At 40.0% G+C, this 20,228-nt stretch overlaps 1 protein-coding gene across 1 annotated transcript in view; it reads left to right on the forward strand.

Moving 5' to 3' along the window:
• The first annotated feature begins 17 nt into the window (after window positions 1-17).
• The window catches only part of LANCL2 (LanC like glutathione S-transferase 2), a 60,051-nt gene continuing 39,840 nt past the window's right edge, over window positions 18-20,228 (forward strand). Inside the window, exon 1 of the mRNA XM_049641282.1 lies at window positions 18-311. Coding sequence (XP_049497239.1) covers window positions 108-311 — 204 coding nt within the window. The 5' untranslated portion in view covers window positions 18-107. The remainder of the gene's footprint in view (window positions 312-20,228) is intronic.

Below are 20,228 nucleotides of genomic sequence, written 5' to 3' on the forward strand. Positions count from 1 at the left end.
GGCTCCCAGAGCGTGGCTCGAAGCGAAGCGCCTCGGCAGGAGGTTTGTCCCCGCCCGCACGCCGTGCCGCGCGGCCCCAGTGGTGGGGCACCGGGCGCGCGGCGGAGATGGGCGAGACCATGTCAAAGAGACTGAAGTTCCATCTGGGCGGGGAAGCGGAGATGGAGGAGCGGGCGTTCACCAACCCCTTCCCGGACTACGAGGCCGCGGCCTCGGCGGTGTTCGCCGCCGGAGCGGCCGAGGACACAGGCTGCGCTCGCCCCCAGCCCACCACCGACGAGCTCGGCCTCCCTTTTCACAACGATGGAAAGGTGAGTCGGCAGCTGGCCTCGCCCGGGCCTTGGGCCGCGCCAGGTAGGGGGGGAATCCCGCCGATGGTAGAGTCCATCCGCCCCTCCCCGCCCCCGTGTGACGTCACCGGTCCGCGCCCGCGCGAGAGTCTCAACCTGGGAGGGCGCAGAGATCGGAGGCGACTGTCTCGTGGGCGCTTTCTGTGTTACGAAGCTGCGCTGTTTCCGGGTGGGAGGGCTGTGCGTTTTGTTTTGTTAGCCACGTTCCCTTTGATAGGCACCACTTTTGATATTAAGACTCATGCTTCAAAACTGAAAAGTCTTGCCAGCCTTAGCCAGCTTGCCCACACAGAAAACCAAGAATACTTTTTCACAACTTTCTGTCCACTCAGCTTTTATCTCTTATTCTGGAACAACCAGTCCTTTTACTTGAGGACACAGTTGCACTTTTTTTTTCTTTAACAAAAGACATGTTCTTCATATTTTTCCTTATCCAAAGAAATACATTGTGTTTTTTCTTAGCCCACTTTTAATACGCTGTTGTTTCCTTTTAACCTTGTTATTTCTATTAGTTTTAAGGACATGTATTGACTAGAATTCTTAATCCTTGGAAACCTTAATTTCTAGTAAAAACTAAGAAGTAAACAATTACGGATTGCCTGTTCCACAGGCATTCTGTGAATTGGCTATTCTATGAATTTCACGATTTCTAGAAGTATATTCATCCTTACAGTAAATTTTTCAGTGTGGCACACCTGTTTACCAATGAACTTAAATAGCTTTAGGTCCTTTAATAAGAAGCCAAAAGTAGCTGAACGTATGTTCCGTAATCAGTGCCTCAGAATTTTATCTTATTTAGAAATGATCTAGACATGATGTGGGAAACAAAGGCAAAGGAACTGTAGATAAAATTAAATTTCCAGATAACCTGCAGCCCATTGACAGATACTTGAGAAAGGCAGAGTCTGACATTCTTCCAGGAACTCCCACCTGTCTTAATGCTAGGTAGAGGGAAAAACAACTTTAGCTTGACAATAGCTAGGCCTCCAGGATCCTGTGATTCTTCTTTAGCAGGGGAAAGTCCTTTTGGAAACTTGCTTTACCTCCCCCAACTCCCAAGCATATAATCAGTCACCCCTCACAAGCACAGTGCAGCTCTTTCTGCCCAAGGGTCCTGTCCCCGTGCTTCAGTAAAACCACCTTTTTGTACTGAAGGCATCTAAGAATTCTTTCTTAGCTGTCAGCTCCGAATCCCAACACTCCAAACCACATCAGAGATTTTAATTTACCTGTTGTTAATAATTATGTGTAACTTATTCATGAGAATTTCATGAGACATTAAATAGGTAGCCTTCATATGAAGTTGTTTTTCTGGCTGACAAATTTTATAAGAGATAACATGACCTTATGACTAGTGCACCCAGATAGAATAAAAGCTTTATGTCTGCATTATATTTAATGCTGAGAATGTCGAGAACTGACCTCTGTGCTGTGGAGCCGTAATATGTAACACGAAGACAGAGTTGGAGAATAAAGAAGGAAAATAGTTTGTTACATTGCTGGGCAAATGAGGCTGCAACAGGCTAAGGCCTTTAAAAACTGCAAGCCCCCCACAGAAAAGGGCTGGGGTGGGGGAGGTTTATAGGAAAATACAGGATCTAGCAGGTTTTGACTGGAATTGGGTGCTGCCAGCCTCCTACCTCTTGCCTTTAGGGTGGTACCAGGTTCCGGAAACAAAAGTCTTTAAGAATGGAGGAAGGGAGCTTTGCAGAAGAGACGAAAAAGGTTACTTTAAAATCGAGCTTTACTGAAGCATGAGTGCAGCCATTTTGATTTTTGTTCAACTTTATGCTTTTAACTGGTTTCAGTAACCCTTAAGACATGCCTATTTTAATTAAACCAACAAAGTTTAACTGGCTTCTGTTCACCAAAGACTATCATAGATCATGTGAACTTGAAAACCATTTGGATTCATTTCTGTGTTTCTGAGAGTATACTTACTTTATGTAAGCACTTATTTTTCGTTATGCTAATTAAATATAGCTCTTTTCAAATTAGTTTTGGCTGTACCATTTGTAGCTTAAAAAAAAAAAAACACCCCATCATTAACATACATGTATAGACATACATAAAAATACAGAAAGGCAAAACAGATCTTATGGTTCGGGGTTCCTAAAGATCTTGTAGAACATTTACATCTCAAAGGCACAGAGAAAGGATATAAATGTCTGCAAAGGGCATATGTTTCCTAAGTCCAGATCTTTTACTGTATCTGCAAGACTTTTGAGATGAATAAGGTGAGTTCTGGGATTGGTAAAAAGGATAGATGGACTTTGAATGGGTTCGAGAGCTACGTTGCTTTTCTGTAAAGCCTTATTTTGTAAGAGAAGTACAGTCGTTTTTAATTCCCCAAAGAATTGGATTGCAACCTGAATGATATCAAGAGGCTGACCTAGCCATCCAGCTATATTATCTTCAGTTTGCTTCTTCTGGTTCACTAGGTAGAGGGTAGAATCTGCATTTTTAACAAGCTTCTAGGGAATGCAGATGTTCGGGTTCACAGATCCCACTTTGAGGAGAAAAGCTCTAGAGTATACTCCCTCCCTAACCCCCACTTTAGTCCATTTAGAATCAAGAAAAAAGCATTATATTTCTCTGGACAATTGAGAAGTGCTGATTTCCTTGTTTTTCCCTAATACGCTATGAGGTTAAACAAATTTCGGAAGTAAAAAAGCATACACTTTTAAACAAAAACAGAAAATTGTATAAAGAATTATAAAATAAAGCATTTCCAACAGCTCAAGACTATGCCAAATTATAGATACCATGTAAGAGTGTTCTTTATCTTCCTTTTTTCTCTGCTGAGAAAGCTTTCAAATTCTTAGGATCTGTCAAATCCTTCAGAATTGGCTCCAGTCTACCTCTTCAGCCTCATTACCACCCAGGGTTATTCAGGCTCCCTCCTCTCTAGTCATATTTAACCCTTCACCAGTCTCTTAACGTAGTTTCTTGTAAGTCCCTGTGCATGCAGCTCTCTCCTTAATCTGTCAAATCTGTGCTGTTAAATTAAACAAGGAGGCCATTACACACTGGGGTGGCTCTCATGCCCTGGTGGTCTACATAAGCAAACCAAGATCTAAGTCAATAAATACCCCACGGTTACAAAATCAAAACGCTAAGGATAACCAATCACAGACAGCAAACGGCTTAAGCTACAGCCAGTCGAATAATTTCCGTCCTTTGCTTCTTCTGTCTCTCCCCTGGCTCCTGTCAGCAGAGAGCTCCTAACCACTTCCAGTTTGGTGCTGTCCAATTCAAACTGATTTGTCCTTAAATAAATTTTTAATATGCCTCAGTTTATCTTTTTATGAGTTCTGGTGTCAGAAGAGGGACCTAAAGGTCCCTCCCCCCACCCATGGGTCCCAGGTGCAGTGAACTACCAACCAGGCAAAAGTACCTGTTGAGCCCCTGTGGCTGCTTTCTCATTGCCTCTGGAGGTCGCCGCTGAGTCCCTCCTTGGATCCTAGCTCTGCAGCTTTTGCATTATGAAGCTTCTGACTTTACTTAAACATTTCTTTTTCCAGACTCAATCCAATTCAACAACCAGACTGGGTCTGGGGTTGGGTGGGGTCTGACTTAAAACTGAACTGGGTCCCATGTGAGAGTTCAGGTGAGTAAAATTTTGTTTTAAGGCTCAGGCTTAAAACCTTAACCTTATCAAAAACAATCTTGAATTACAGTGGCCACAATCGAGAACTTTTAACCATCCTAGATAAGCTTATCCATTTATAAGTTGCCATAGAGAAAAAGGATGTCAGCCAAGCACATGCCTTAGAGGGTACAGGGAAAATTATTTCTCCTCCAAAGTCTGAGGACTAGGATGAGACCCACTAGGGTATCCTCTCCAGAGCCTACAGATCCTGAGAAAACCGTCAGAAGCTGGCAAAGCGTGAGATTCTTACTAGTCAGCTCTCCCAGATCTCTACCTGTGGTTCCGGGTCCGGAGAGGAAGGTCAATTTTATGTTGTCCCTTCCTTTCCCAATTCAAGTTGACAGGAAAAAACATTTGTCAAAATTATATCCCTGAATGTGAGTCGTGAATTGGCTTTCAGGTACCCACTGGCTATTGATCCTTTCTCTCCAAGGGACAGCTATTGCCTTCTTATTTTTCTCTTTTTGTGTCCTGAGAACTTGGCTTGGGTATCTGCCTGCCTGGAGCACACATGTCCTTGTGTGTGTAGGCGGTTCAGCTGTCAGGTGGGGTGCTCCAAAAATACGGCTGCACAGAAATGTGTGCTGAACTCCATTTGTGGCCGGGGTCCCACCACGTGTTGCTGGCTTTCAGAGAAGTTGTCTGAGTTCTTCCTTGGGCTATCTTTGGGAGTGGCTCCAGATCTTGGGAGGTTGGTGTCCTTTGCACCCAATTTGGGATGCTTCTTGCATCCAAGGGGTTTCTCAATACAATCAGAAATATTTACTTTCAGAATCCGACTGAAACCTGACAAGATATCTGAAAGGATTTTTTTTTTTTTTTAAGTAGCTCCATGGTCAGCAGTTGGCCAAATGGAAGCTGATATTCAGAACCTGAAACTTTTTTTTTTTTTTTTGAGACCTCCCCTAAGCTAAAATGAAACTATGTACCCAGAGGGAAAGAAAAATATTTTGGAGCCACTGTGGAAGAATTTACTAAACATTCCAAAGACACAGCTCTAAGTCTAGAACATAAGACTCTTCTGATTTCCATCTTAGTTGATAATCTTCTCCCTGATATAAAGAAGCAAACTGAAGATAATATAGTTGGATGGCTAGGTCAGTCTCTTGATATCTATCATTCAGGTTGCCATCCAATGATCCAGAAACTGCATGTAACAGGTCCCCAGGCTAGAGCATTAGTATGCCTTTTGCTTGGGAGGAGCACTGCTCTACAGTTTGGTTGAATTTTTTAAAATATGAACTTGGGGCACCTGGGTGGCTCAGTCAGGCATCCGACTTCTGCTCAGGTCATGATCTCATGGTTCCTGTTCTCAGCACAGAGCCCACTTTGGATCCTCTGTCCCACCCTCTCTCTCTACCCGTCCCCCGCTTGTGCTCTCTCTCTCTCAAAAATAAACAAACATTAAAAAAAAATTTAATAAAAAAAGTCGGATGCTTAGCCAACTGCCAGGCACCCCACTCCGCTGTATTTAAAGCCTTATTCATATTCAGCAGTTTGGTTCATGCATAACTTGAAAGCTTACCTTATGTTTTTAGGATTCCTTTATATGTGCATGGTGTTTGTTTGTTTGTTTGTTTGTTTTAGAGAGAGAGAGCATGCAGAGCAGGGGAGAGGCAGAGAGAGAAGAGAATCTCAAGCAGATTCCAAGAGTTCAATCCGGAGCTCAATCCCAGGACCCTGGGATCATGATCTGATGTGAAATCAAGACATTTTACCAACTGAGCCACCCAAGTGCCCCATTTAAACACCTATTTACATTTCACTTTTTTATTTAAAGATCATGATTTCTTTACAGATTTCTGTTATTTCCTCAAACACAACTTTCATCAGAAAGTACAGAAAAGGGCCGCGTGGGTGGCTCAGGCAGTTGAGTGTCTGACTTCAGCTCAGGTCATGATCTCGGGGCTCCTGGGTTCAAGCCCCACATTGGGCTCTGTGCTGACAGTGTGGAGACTGCTTGGGATTCTCTCTCTCTCCCTTTCTCTCTGCCCCTCCCTCACTTGCCTTCTCTTGCTCTCAAAATAAATAAACTTTTTTAAAAAATATAGAAAAAACAAATATTTTAGAAAGAAAATTATTGCATATTCCTTACTTTTCATACAGGACCATTTGTTTTTTTCGGAAAATACCGTGTCTTTCACCTAAACATCTTTTTTGTTTCCTCTTTATACTGCAGCATAGAGTGCCTTCCCCTGTACTTTTCACATGGCAAACTCATCCTTCTAGAAGACTCATGGTAGATGCTACCTTCTCTGTGAAGCTTTATTCCATTTGTCATAGGAATCTTTGTTACTTGGCCACACCCAAGCCATTCAAAGGGTTAACTAAGTAAGTTGTGTTATTTCTCTATTGCTGCCATAAATTATTGCAAGTTTAGCATCTTAAAACACCACCTATTTATTTGCTCACAGTTGTGAGGCAGAACTGGGAACAGTGTGGCTCAGCTGGTTACCTGCTTCGAGTTTCACGAGGCCAAAATCAAGGTGTCAGCACGGCCGCCTCCCTTTCCGGCAGCTCTGGGGATGAAATGCTTCTCGTCTTGTTCAGGCTGTGAGCCCAAATGAAGAACTTGTGGGGGTAGCACTCTGGTCCCTATTTCCCTGCTCTTGCCTTCCAGGGGCTGCTCTTTGCTCCTTGATGCTGCCTGATTCTTTCTCATGCTCTCCTTGTGGCCCCTTGTCACCTCTCACATGTCAGGTCTCCCCTGTCTTCTTCACCTTCTCCCACATCCTTCCGACTCTACACAGAGAAAGTTCTTGCTTTTAAACGTTTATTTATTTTTGAGACAGAGACAGAGCATGAACGGGGGAGGGTCAGAGAGAGAGGGAGACACAGAATCTGAAACAGGCTCCAGGCTCTGAGCGGTCAGCACAGAGCCTGACGCGGGGCTCGAACTCACGGACCGCGAGATCACGACCTGAGCCGAAGTCGGCCGCTTAACCGACTGAGCCACCCAAGCGCCCCAAAAGTTCTTGCTTTTAGAGGTTTGTGTGATTAGACTGGCTCTACCTGGATACTCTCCCTAAAGTCTTTGACTTGTTTCAGGTTCCAGGGATTGGGGCATAGATGTCTTTGGGGCTGTTTTGCCTACCATAAAAGTCCTTAGCATATTGGTTAAAAGTTTGGAATCTAGAGCTGGCTACCTGGGTTCAGATTCCAATTCTACCACTTATTGTTTGTATCACTTTTGGCAAATTACTTTACCTCTCTCCCTGTGCCTCATATTTGTCATCTGCAAAGTAGGGGTAATAATTATATCTTACCTGTAGGGTTATGTCGATGACAGTGACAATGACTGATGAAAGGGTACTAACGGACTTAGAGGACGTACATTCTTTTAATGGAGCTTAGGAAACTTTCTGCACACAGCTATGCAAAGGAGGCTCAGCAGTGGTTTTTGTTTTTGTTTTCCATTGGAGGAACAAGCTTTCATGGGCTTCTACCCTACAAAGTGCCCCACTGATGATACCCCCTAACCAAGAAAGGTCTCCTCCAGTCTCACAGGAGTTGTTAATGCCTTTCCATCTCCTCTTCACCCTTCTGAACACTCTGGCTATACACTTGCCCACCTTCAGAAGCAAGGATTTAAGAATAGCCATAGTGAATTCCTGAAGGGTGTGTTGAAGATGGTTTTCTAAGATGTATCATTTTCCTAGAAGCTCCAGGCTGTAACCATGTATGAAATCTCTCTTCTTCTCTCTCTCTCTCTCTCTTTGTCTCTGTCTCTACACACACACACACACACACACACACACACACACAGACATTTATTATGTAGTATCATAATTATCTTTATGTCTGTCTCATTAGACCAAGAGCTCTGGAGAGTAGGAACCCAGTCTTATTCACCTTTTGGCCCAGTAACAGTGCCTGGCACACGGAAAACAATGATTATTTATTTTTCAGAAGAATAACTGAATAATACTAAGCTCAACATTTGCTAATAATCCATATCGTGTTTCTGCTTCTTTTTCTCAACTTCACTTTTTATTTAAATTTTAGTTAACATGCATTGCAATATTGGTTTTAGGAGTAGAATTCTCATCACGCACGCAGTGTTCATCACAAGTGCCCTCCTGAGTACCCATCCCCCATCAACCCCCCCATCTTCTACCCACCTCCCTCCATCAACCCATAGTTTGTTCTCTATAGTTAAGAGTCTTTTGTGGTTTATTTCCCTCTCTTCTCTTTTGTTCCCCCTTCCCATTATGTGCATCTGGTTCGTTTCTGAAATACCACATGTGAGTAAAATCATGGTATTGATCTTTCTCTTATTGACTTACTTCACTTAGCATAATACATTCCAGCTCCATCCACATCATTACAAGTGGCAAGACTTCATTCTTTTTGATGGCTGAGTAATGTTCCATTGTGTATACCACATCTTCCTTATCCGTTCATCAGTCGATGGACATTAGGGCTCTCTCCATAGTTTGGCTATTGTTGATAATGCTGCTATGAACATTAGGGTGCATCTACCTCTTTGAATCTGTATTTTTGTGTCCTTTGGTAAATACCTAATAGTGCAATTGCTGGATTGTAGGGGGATTTCTATTTTCTTATGGAACCTCTATAATGTTTCCTAGAGTGGCTACACCAGTTTGCATTCCCACCAACAGTGCAAAAAGGTTCCTCTTTCTCTGCATCCTTACCAACATCTGTTGTTTCTTGAGTTGTTATTTTAGCCATTCTGACAGGTGTGAGGTGGTATCTGATCATGGTTTTGATTTGTATTTCCTGGATGATGAGTGATGTTGAGTATCTTTTCATGTGTTTGTTGGCCATCTGGATGTCTTCTTTGGAAAAGTGTCTATTCATATCTTTTGCCCATTTCTTCACCGGGTTATTTGGTTTTTGTGTGTTGAGTTCGATAAGTTCTTTATAGATTTTGGATACTATCCTTTATCAGAATTGTCATTTGCAAATATCTTCTCCAATTCCATCAGTTGCCTTTTAGTTTTATTGATTGTTTCCTTCGCTGTGCAGAAGGTTTTTATCTTGATGAGGCCCCAATAGTTCATGTTTGCTTTGATTTCCCTTGCCTTTGGGGATGTGTCTAGTAAGAAGTTGCTTTGGCCAGAGTCAAAGAGGTTGCTGCCTGTGTTCTCCTCTAGGACTTTGATGGTTTCCTGTCTCACATTTAGGTCTTTCATCCATTTTGAATTTATTTTTGGGTATGGTGTAAGAAAGTGGTCCAGTTTCGTTCTTATTGCCATCTAGTTTTCACAGCACCATTGTTGAAGTCTGCCTTTTTTCCATTGGATGCTCTTTCCTGCATCCAACTTGTTGAAGATTAGTTGGCCATACATTTGCGGGTCCATTCATCGAACTCTGTTGTGTTCCATTGATCTATGTGTCTGTTTTTGTGTCAGTATCATATATCTTGATGATTACAGCTTTGTAATATACCTTGAAGTCTTGCGTTGTGAAGCTTTGAGTTTTGGTTTTCTTTTTCAAAATTACTTTGTCAATTTGGGGTCTTTTCTGGTTCCATACAAATTTTAGGATTGTTTTTGTAGCACCGTGAAGGATGCTGGTGTTATTTTGATGATGATTGCATTGAGTGTGTCGATTGCTTTGGGTAGTATAGACATTTTAACAATGTTTGTTCTTCTAAAACATGAGCATGGAATGTTTTTCCATTTCTTTGTGTCCTCTTCAGTTTGCTTCATAAGCTTTCTGTAGTTTTCAGTGTGTAGGTTGTTTACCTCTTTGGTTACTTTTATTCCTAGGTATCTTATGTTTTTGGTGCAATTGTGAATGGGATTGATTCCTTGATTACTCTTTTCTGCTGCTTCATTATTGGTGTGTAGAAATGCAACCAATTTTTGTACGTTGATTTTATATCCTGCGACTTTGCTGAAGTCCTTGGTGGAGTTTTGGGGGTTTTCCATGTCGTCTGTGAATGGTGAAAGTTTGACTTTTCCTTGCTGATTTGTATGCCTTTTATTTCTTTTTTATTGTCTCATTGCTGAGGCTAGGATTTCCAGTAGTGTGTTGAATCACAGTGCTGAGAGTGGACATCTCTATTGTGTTCCTCACCTTAGGGGAAAGCTCTCACTTACTTCCCATTGAAGATGACATTAGCTGTGGGCCTTTCATATATGGCTTTTATGATGTTGAGGTACGTTACTTCTGTCCCTACTTTCTTGAGGGTTTTTATCAAGAAAGGATGCTGTATTTTGTCAAATACTTTATCTGCATCTATTGAGAGGTTCATATGGTTCTTACCATTTCTTTTATTAAAGTGGTGTATCACCTTGATTGATTTGTGAATACTGAACCAGCCATGCAGCCCAGGAATAAATCTCACTTGATTATGGTGAAGAATTCCTTTAAAGTACTGTTGAATTCTGTTTTCTAGTATCTTGTTGAGAATTTTTGCATCTAGGTTTATCATGGATATTGGCCTGTATTTCTCCATTTTAGTGGGGTCTTTGTCTGGTTTTGGAATTAAGGTAATAATGCTGGCTTCGTAGAATGAGTTTAGAAGTTTTCCTTCCATTTCTATTCTTTGGAACAGTTTGAGAAGTATAGGAATTAACTCTTCTTTAAATGCCTGGTGGAATCCCCCCCTGGGAAGCCATCTGGCCCAAGAGTCTTGTTTTTTGGGAGATTTTTGGTTATTGATTTAATTTCTATACTGGTTATGGGTCTGTTCAAATTTTCTTTTTCTTCCTGTTTGAGTTTTGGGAGTTAGGGAACTTCTAGGAATTTGTCCATTTCTTCCAGATTTCCCAGTTTTTTGACATATAATTTTCATAGTATTCTCTAAGTGTTCGCATTTCTCTGGTATTAGTTGTGATCTCTCTTCTTTCATTTGTAATTTTATCTATTTGGGTCCTTTCTCTCGCTCTTTTTTTTTTTTTTTTTTTTTAATAATTTCGGGGGGGGTTTATTTTTTTTTTTTTTTTTTTTAAAACACGGTTTTGTTTTTTTGGTTTGTTTTTTCTTTTTGTTGTTTTTTTTTTTTTTTTTTTTTTTTTAATAAGTCTGGCTGGGGGTTTATAGATTTTTTTAATTCTTTCAAAGAACCAGGTCTAGATTCTATGGTCTGTTCTAGCATTTTGTTGTTGTTGTTTCTTTATCATTTAATTCTGTATTCTTTATTATTTCCCCACTTCTGCTGGCTTTAGTCTTTATTTGCTGCTCCTTTTCTAGATCCTTTAGCTTTAAGGTTAGGTTGCTTATTTGGGATGTATCTTGATTCTTGAGATAGGCCCGAATTGCAATGTACTTTCCTCTTAGGACTGCCTTTGCTGCATCCCAAAGGTTTTGGACTGTCGTGTTTTCATTTCCTTTCCTTCATGTATTTTTTTTTTTTTTTTTTAATTTATTTTTGGGACAGAGAGAGACAGAGCATGAATGGGGGAGGGGCAGAGAGAGAGGGAGACACAGAATCGGAAACAGGCTCCAGGCTCCGAGCCATCAGCCCAGAGCCTGACGCGGGGCTCGAACTCACGGACCGTGAGATCATGACCTGGCTGAAGTCGGACGCTTAACCGACTGCGCCACCCAGGCGCCCCTCCTTCATGTATTTTTTAATTTCTTCTTTAATTTCCTGCATAGCCCATTCATTCTTTAGTAGGTAGTGCTTTAACCTCCATGTATTTGAGGATTTCCAAAATTTTTCCTGTGGTTGACTTCAAGTTTCATAGCATTGTGGTCTGAAAATATGCATATTATGATCTGAATCTTTTTGTACTTGTTGATGGCTGATTTGTGACCCAGTATGTGATCAGTTGTGGAGAATGTTCCATGTGCACTCAAGATGATGTGTATTCTGCTTTAAGATGAAATGTTCTGAATATATCTGTTAAGTCCATCTGGTCTACTGTGTCATTTAAAGCCACTGTTTCCTTGTTGTTCTTCTGCTCAGATGACCTTTCCATCACTATAAGAGGGGTATTGAAGTGTCCTACTATTATGGTATTGTTATCAATGAATTTCTTTATGTTTGGGATTAATTGATATATATATTTGGGTGCTTCCAAGTTGGGTCATAAATGCTTACAATTTTTAGTTCTTCCCTTTGAATAGACCCCTTAATTATGATATAATGCCCTTCTTCATCTCTTATTTCAGTGTTTGTTTTAAAATCTAGTTTGTCTGGGGGCGCCTGGGTGGCTCAGTAGCTTAAGCGTCCAACTTTGGCTCAGGTCATAATCTCATGGTTTGTGGGTTCAAGCCCCATGTTGGTCTCTGTGCTGAACGCTCAGAGCCTGCCTGTAGCCTGCTTTGGATTCTGTGTCTCCCTCTCTCTCTGCCCCTCGCCCACTCACAGTCTGTCTCTCAAAAATGAATAAACGTTAAAAAAAATTAAAAATAAAATAAAATCTAGTTTGTCTGATGTAAGGATTGCCACCCCAGCTTTCTTTTGGTTTCCATTAGCATGATAGATGGTTCTTCATCCCTTCATTTTCCATCTATAGGTATATTTTGGTCTAAAATGAGTCTCTTGTAGGCAATATATAGATGGATCTTTTTTTTTTTTTTTTATCCTTTCTGATACCCAATGTCTTTTGATTGGAGCATTTAGTCCATTTACCTTCAGAGTGATTATTGAAGGTAAGAAGTTTAGTGCCATTGTATTTTGTTACCTGTAGAGTTGGTGTCTCTGGTGGTGCTGCTCTCTGGTCCTTTCTCGCTTTTGTTACTTCTGGTTTTGTTTTTTTCTTTTTGCTTTTGTTTTTTCCTCTACTTAAGAGTCCCACTTAAAATTTCTTGCAGCGCTGGCTTAGTGGTCAGAAACTCTTTTAGTTTTTGTGTATGTGTGTGGGGGGGAGGCAGGGGGAACTCTTTACGTCTCCTTCTGTTTTGAATGACAACATTGCTGGATAGAGTATTCTTTGCTGCATATTTTTCCCATTCAGCACTTTGAATATATGTTGCCACTCCTTTCTGGCCTGCCAAGTTTCTGTGGACAGACCTGCTGGGAACCTGATTGTTTTCCCTTATGGGTTAACAATGGGTTCTTGCAATGGGGAACTTTTGGGTTCCCTTTGCTGCTTTCATGATTCTTTTTGCATTTTGTGAATTTAATTATGATATGTCTTCGTTATGGCCAATTTTTGTATAATTTAACGGGAGTTCTCTGTGCTTCTGGGATTTTGATGTCTGTGTCTTTCCCCATTTTCAGCTATAATTTGCTCACATAAACATTCTGCCCTTTTTTCTCTTTCTTCATACTTTGGGGCTTTAATGATATGAATATTAATACATTTTAATAATTGCCGAGTTCCCTAAGTCTGTCTTCATGATTCCTGACCTTTGTTTCTCTCTTCTCTTCAGCTTCATTGCTTTCCATCATTTTATCTTCTCTGTCACTAATTTGCTCCTCTGCCTTGTGCATTCTTATTTTTATGGACTCCATTTGGGTTTACATCTCATTTATAGCATTGTTAATTCTGCCCTGACTAGATTTTACTTCTTTTATCTGTGCAGAAAGGGATTCCCTGGTGTCTTCTATGCTTTTTTTCATGCCCAGCTAGTATCCTTATAATTGTTGTTTTAAATTCTAGTTCAGATGTCTTATTTATGAAATCCCTCACCACCATTTCTTCTGTTCTTTCTTTTGAGGTGAATTCCTCTGTCTTGTCATTTTAGAAGAAGAAAAAACAAGAATAATAGTATTAATAATAGAATGAAATAAAAATTAAAATGTTAAAAAAAAATCAAATAAAGGAAGCTAGATCCTAGGTGTGTTTTTGTCTGCTTGTTAATTAAGAGAAGCTTGATAGGAAATAGAGAGAAAAATTTAACAATTACGATATAAAAATAAAAAGCAATAAAATAATATAAAAAGAAAATTAAGTAAAAAATCTTGCTCTTTCTGAATTCAAGAAACAAAAGAAAAACAACAAAAACAAAAACAGAGGCAACAACCACAAAAAAAACAAACAAAGGAAAAGATCCAAATGAAGCTAGATCCAGTTTCTCCTAGAGCTGAAACTTTGCAGCAGTCTATTATCAGTAGACTAAGCACATGGAAGGGATTTGTGCTGATTTCTGGGAGAGGAGAGATTCTCTGGGAGAATCTGCTGCTCTGATTCTCAGACCAACTTGCCCTAGTGGAGGTGTGTTTTGAAGGCACAAGGGGCAGGGCTTGGTGAAATGGTTCCATTCTCCACTTGATGGTGCTGTTTAGCTCCCTGGGGTTGATCAGTGTCGGTGGGCCAATGGTGAAAATGGTTTCAACCCACTGTGTAGTCTCCAGAGTGGGAAGTTCTTGCTGTCACAGGCACGTGACCAATTACTCCCCTGTGTCCCTTACTTCCATCAGCTCCCTGCCTCTCCCTCTCTGTGAGCTATCTGCCTACCATGTGGCGCCTCTCTCCGGAGTTTTATATCAGGCACAGCTGTGTTTCAAAACCCCACACTTCAGAGACCCCCCCCCGAGGTAGGAATGCACACTGATCTTCTGGGGGGAGCATCTTGCCCTGGCCAGGACCAGATTGTTCTCAAGAAAGGGTTGCGCCACCACACAGTGGCAGCAGCTCAGAGTTTATGGGAAATCACAACACACAGTTGGTGCCAGTGTTTGTTGCCTTCAGCTGGCATCTCTCTATTCCTATAGAGTTGAGTGTGGTGGCTTGATGGTGCCCCACGTCTTTTGCCCATGGAAAGGCTGGGTCACCTGTACCAACTGCACTCCGAATAGGTGAATCACTTCTTCCTGGCAACCCTGGGAATCCTTAGACCACGCTGTTTGCTCCAAGGGCTCTGCCCTCATTCCTCGATGGAGCACCACCAGGGGCTGACCTCTGAAACTTCAGACTCTGCGCTCCGCTGTGTATAAAATGCTGGCAGGACTGAAACTCTCTCCTTTTTCCCCTATCCATAGTTTTGGGGAACAGTTTTCTTGTGCAATCCCCTGTGTGTCTTCACTCTTTCTAGCTGCTTTCAGGGGGTGTGCTTTCTTGCACCAACCCAATGTGCTGCTCTCTCTCCCCCTCTGTCTTTTTCTTCTTTATGACAGCGGCTCCCTCCCTTCTGTGGCACCTTGGCTCTTCTGTCCCCCAGTTTACCTCTCCACATCATGTACCTGCCATGTTCTCTCCCTCAAATTATGCAGATTGGTCTGTTAATCCTCAGATTGAATTCCTAGGTGTTCAGAATGGTTTGATGTTGATCTAGCTGTGTTCAAGGGACCAGACAAACCCAGGGACCCTTACTACTCCATTTTAACTGCTCCCTCAAATGTTTTATAGGTATCTGACCATTACAGAAAGAGACACAATGTTGGGTATTTTATCATATGTTTAGTTAACACATCAGTTATGCTTTATACCAAGATTCAAGAAAATCTGGGCCTTTATCTTCAGTAAGAGGTTTTTTTTTTTAATGTTAATCCATTCTAATCACCTATAATATTTGTAAAATTTATATCTACTTTTTTTCCCCCAAATTCAACACAGAACATAGCTTATGAACTTTCTGAACTGAACCCACAGGTTGTGTAAAATCTAGAGTAGAGACAGAGAGGTGCAGAATATGTGCATATGTTCATGTTTTAGGGAATGACATAATAGAACAGAAATTATTCCCCTTAATTCTTGTGAGGTAATGTAAAAAATATCATGCCTAAAAAGGAGTTTAATTTCCTTAAACTTTTATCAAGCCTGTATCTGGGGTAATTTGCATGCTGAAATACCACACAGTGTCTTTATGTTTACCTGTCTTATTCTTTTCTTTCTCTGAATAGAGCTCTCTTATCCTAATTCCAAGATTTATTACCATGAAAAACATTGTGAAGAAGAAAAATAAATCTCATTATAACATGCATTGCACACGGGTGCAGTGACACCTGACAAGTTCTGTTATAGCCAGTGATTAATACCTCTTCCAATATAGTTTTGCTTTATAACATTTTGGAGCATCCTTGTTGGGGAACATTGCCTATTTATGTAGCAAAAGAACATTTTCTTCTGATTGCAATGCAATTACTAAAAAGCAGTCTCTGATCAGAGGTAAAACCTCCAAAATTCTTCAATTACTCCTGCTTTTTCTGTATTATGTAGCCGATATGTATTGTATTTATATGGTGTGTTTGAGTGAAGGCTGTTAAGTCTTTTGAAAATCTAATGGTAAACTGTAAATATAGAATCAAAGATTTCACAATAATTACACAGCATGGGGAAGCCCAGGAACTTTGAAATTAGACCGTAGAGTCAGAGCCCCAAGAGTCTTGTGACTTTGGGTAAGCCTCAGTTTTCTCACCTAAAAACAGAAAAGCATTTGGTGATGTGAAGAGTAATTGAAATATCATGTAAAGCACTTAGTGCCAGTCATGTTATAAGTGCTCAGTAATTGTTAATTATCTTTATATAATACTGCTATTAACTGAAATGAGCCAGTTAGAAATTCTCCTGGTATGGTAATCTTTATCACATGCAAACAGAATTCTGGCATAATAAATTTTCTTCTTTGTTTATAAGAGTGTGGTTCTCATATAAACAAATTAGAAGTTTCTTTTATGAGGGAGAGAAAATAAAGAACTAGAAAAGCCACCTCAAAGCAGAGGCAGACAAATTTTTACAGTGAAATTTTGGCAAGTATTAGTAGGGATTAAATAATCATAAGTCTTAGAGCTACATTCCAGTGGCATTTATGAGGAATAAAGCATATACTTTGGGATAAGGGTATTATAGCAGAGCCAAGACTGTATATAAATATGAGTTCGGCCTGCATTCAGCTACAATAAACAGAAGTCTCAATTTTGGAAGTATCTTAATCAGCTTATTTTTCCCATATAGCAAGTCTGGAAGTACACAACTATTGGTGTTGACTTATTTCGACAAGATCAGGGCCTGGATTTATGAGATCATTTTGGTGTTTCTTTCATCTTCTTTGTGTTTAGTAGAAGATGGCTGCTACAGCTCCAGACTGCATGTCTAATTTTATAGCAGGGAAAAGGGAAAAAAAAAGAAGGGAGTGCCAGCTGTATCCTTCTCTTTCATCAGGAAAGAGAAGAACCTTCTAAGAGGTCCTAGAAGACTTGTACTTATGCCTCATTGGTCAGAACTGTGTCATATGTCTGCCCCTGGTCCTAAGGCAGCCTGGAAAAGCAAGTAGCTCTTCTGGGGCTGGATGCATCGCTGCCCTGAATATAATCAGAATTCTGATGGTAGGGAAGAAGAGTATGGGAAATAGACATGGACTGGGTACCATCTTATGGGTAGTGCCGTACCGGGTATCAAACAGGTGCTTCTCCAGTCTTTTTCTTGTCATGCAAATTATTCTGTATCCCTTTGATTCACAGTAAAAGCCAAAGCACAAGTCTCAGGAAGTTCAAGCTAATAACTTGTAGTCACAGGTCTTCAGACAGTTAGATGGATAATCAGCCATTCTTGTTGGCATATTCATTAACAGCAGTAACATATTAATTCTTCTGGTTCATGAACACAGGATTTCTTTGCATTTGTTTGTCTTCAGTTTCTTTCATTTCAGAGTCATATAGTCTCATAGTCTTATAGTCCACCTCCTTAGCAAAATTTATTCCTAAGTATTTTATTGTATTTGGTGCTATTGTGATAGAATTGTTTTCTTTGCTTCTTTTTAAGCTATTTTGTTAGTATATATAAGCACAGTTGATTTCTGTATGTTGGTTTTATATCCTGCAACTTTACTGAATTTGTTGATTACTTCCCTCAATTTTTTGGCTATGTTTTTAGGATTTTCTGTATATAAGATGATGTCGTCTGGAAATGTAGACAGTTTTACTTTCTCCTTTCTGATTTGGATGCCTTTTAATTCTTTATCTTGCCCTAACTGCCCTAGCTAGGACTTCCAGTACTATCTTGATTAAGAGTGGTTAGAGTGTGCACCCTTGTCTTGGTCCTGATCTTAGAGGAAAAGCTTTCAACCTTTCATCTTTAAGTGTGATGTTAGCTATAGCCTTGTTGTATACACCTTTATTATGTTAAGGTGTGTTCCTTCTATTTCCAATTTGTTGAGAGTTTAATCATGAAATCAAGGAAGGGTCAATTGTATTTTTTTAAATCTGTTGAGGGAATCATGTAGTTTTTTATCTTTTGTTCTATTAATGTGGTGTATCACATTTATTGATGAATCATCCTTGCATCCCAGGAATAAAGCTCACCTGATCCTGGTATAGTGTCCTTTTAATGTGTTTTTGAATTCAGTTTGCTAATATTTTACTGAAAAGTTTTGCATCCATGTTCATCAGGGATATTGATGTGTAGTTTTCTTACAGTGTTCCTTATCTGGCTTTGGCAGTGTTGGTCTTGTACAATGCATTTGGAGTATTCCCTCCTCTTTAATTTTAGAAGATTTTGAAAAAAAAAAAAGAATGGTTAATTTTGCTTGAAGTGTTTGGTAGAATTCATCATCTCATTTGAGGAATTCTTCTTGGGAAGGCTTTTGATTGCACATTGAATCTCCTTGCCCCTGTATTGCTCTGCTCATATTTTCCATTTCTTTCTGATTTGGCCTTAGCTGTATGTTTCTAGGAATTTATCTGTTGCTTCTAGGTTATCAATTCTGTTGGCATATAACTGTTCATAGAAGTCTCCCATGATTCTTTACATTCTTTGGTATCACTTGTAATGTCTCATCTTTCATTCCTGTTTTTATTTTATTTTTTTTAAGTTTACTTATTTTGAGAGAGAGAGAGAGAGGGGGAGGGAGCACACACGTGTGTGAGAGAGGGGCAGAGAGAGAGAGAGAATCCCAAGCAGGCTCTGCACTGTCGGCACAAATGCCAATGCATGGCTTGAACCCAGGAACTGTGAGATCATGACCTGAGCCAAAATCAAGAGTTGGATGCTTAACCGACTGAACCACCCAGGTGCCCCTCATTTTGTTTTTATTTATTTGAGTCTTCCTTTTTTTTCAGACTGGCTAAAGGTTTGTAAATTTTTTCTTCTTTCTGCAATACGAGGTCTTAGTTTTGTTAATTTTTTTCTACTTTTCCTCTGGTCTCTATTTCATGTACTTTTGCTTTGATATTTATTATTTTTCTCCTTCTGCCAATGTTGGGCTTGGTTTATTCTTTTTCTGGTTCTTGAGATGTAGAGTTAGGTTATTTATTTAAGATCTTAATTTTTTCTGGGATGCCTGGGTGGCTCAGTCGGTAAAGTACTTGACTCTTGATTTAGGCTCAGGTCATGGCTCTCACAGTTGGTGAGTTCAAACACCCCACTGGGCTCCACACTGACATCGCGGAGTCTGCTTGGATCCTCTCTCTCTCTTCTCCTACCCTGCTCATGCTCTTTCTCAACATAAATAAATAAACTTTCTAAAAAATCATTTTTTTCTTAATATAGAAATTATCTATATAAATATTATCCATATAAACCTCCCTTTTAGAATTGCTTTTGCAGCATCCCATAATTTAAGTATGTGTGTTTCCATTTTCATTTGTTTCAAGTTACTTTTTTAATGTCCTTTCGATTTCTTCTTTGACCCTTTGATTATTGAGGGGTGCATTGTTTAATTTTCACATATATGTAGATTTTCCAGTTTCTTCTTATTGATCTCCACTTTTATAACTTTGCCAGTAAAGATAATTGGTATGATTTCAGTCTTCTAGATTTGGTAACACTTGTTTGTGATTGTATGAAGATATGATCTGTCCTTGAAGAATGATATGTGTGCACTTGAGAAGAATGTGTATTTGGTTATTGTCTAATGGAATGTCTTCTATATGTCAGGTCCATTTGGTTTAACATATTGTCTAAATCCAATGTTTGCTTGTTGATTTTCTGTTGGGATGATCTATTCATTCTTAAAAAGTGTATATTAAACTCCACTTTTTTCTTGTATTGTTTACTTCTCCCTGCGGATCTGATTATATTTGCTTAATGTATTAGGTGCTCTCATGTTGAGTGTGTATATATTTTCAATTATTATGTCTCCTTGAAGAACTGGTCCCTTTATGTTTATACAATGACCTTTGTTTCATGTTACTGTTTTTTACTTAGTCTGTTCTTTTCTTATTTTTTTCTGATATAGCCACCCTTGTCCTTTGGTTTCCACTTGCATGGAATATCTTTTTCCATCCCTTCACTTTGAGCCTATGTGTGTCCTTAATGCTGAAGTGAGTCTCTTTCAGGTTTGGTCTTGTTGTTTGGTTTGTTTGTTTTTTTTACCCATCAAGATACTCTTTGCCTTTTGGTTTAAAAAGTTCAGTCCAGGGGCGCCTGGGTGGCGCAGTCGGTTAAGCCTCCGACTTCAGCCAGGTCACGATCTCGCGGTCCGTG

Source organism: Panthera uncia, chromosome A2 (genome assembly GCF_023721935.1).
Source record: "Panthera uncia isolate 11264 chromosome A2, Puncia_PCG_1.0, whole genome shotgun sequence".
NCBI lineage: Eukaryota > Metazoa > Chordata > Mammalia > Carnivora > Felidae > Panthera > Panthera uncia.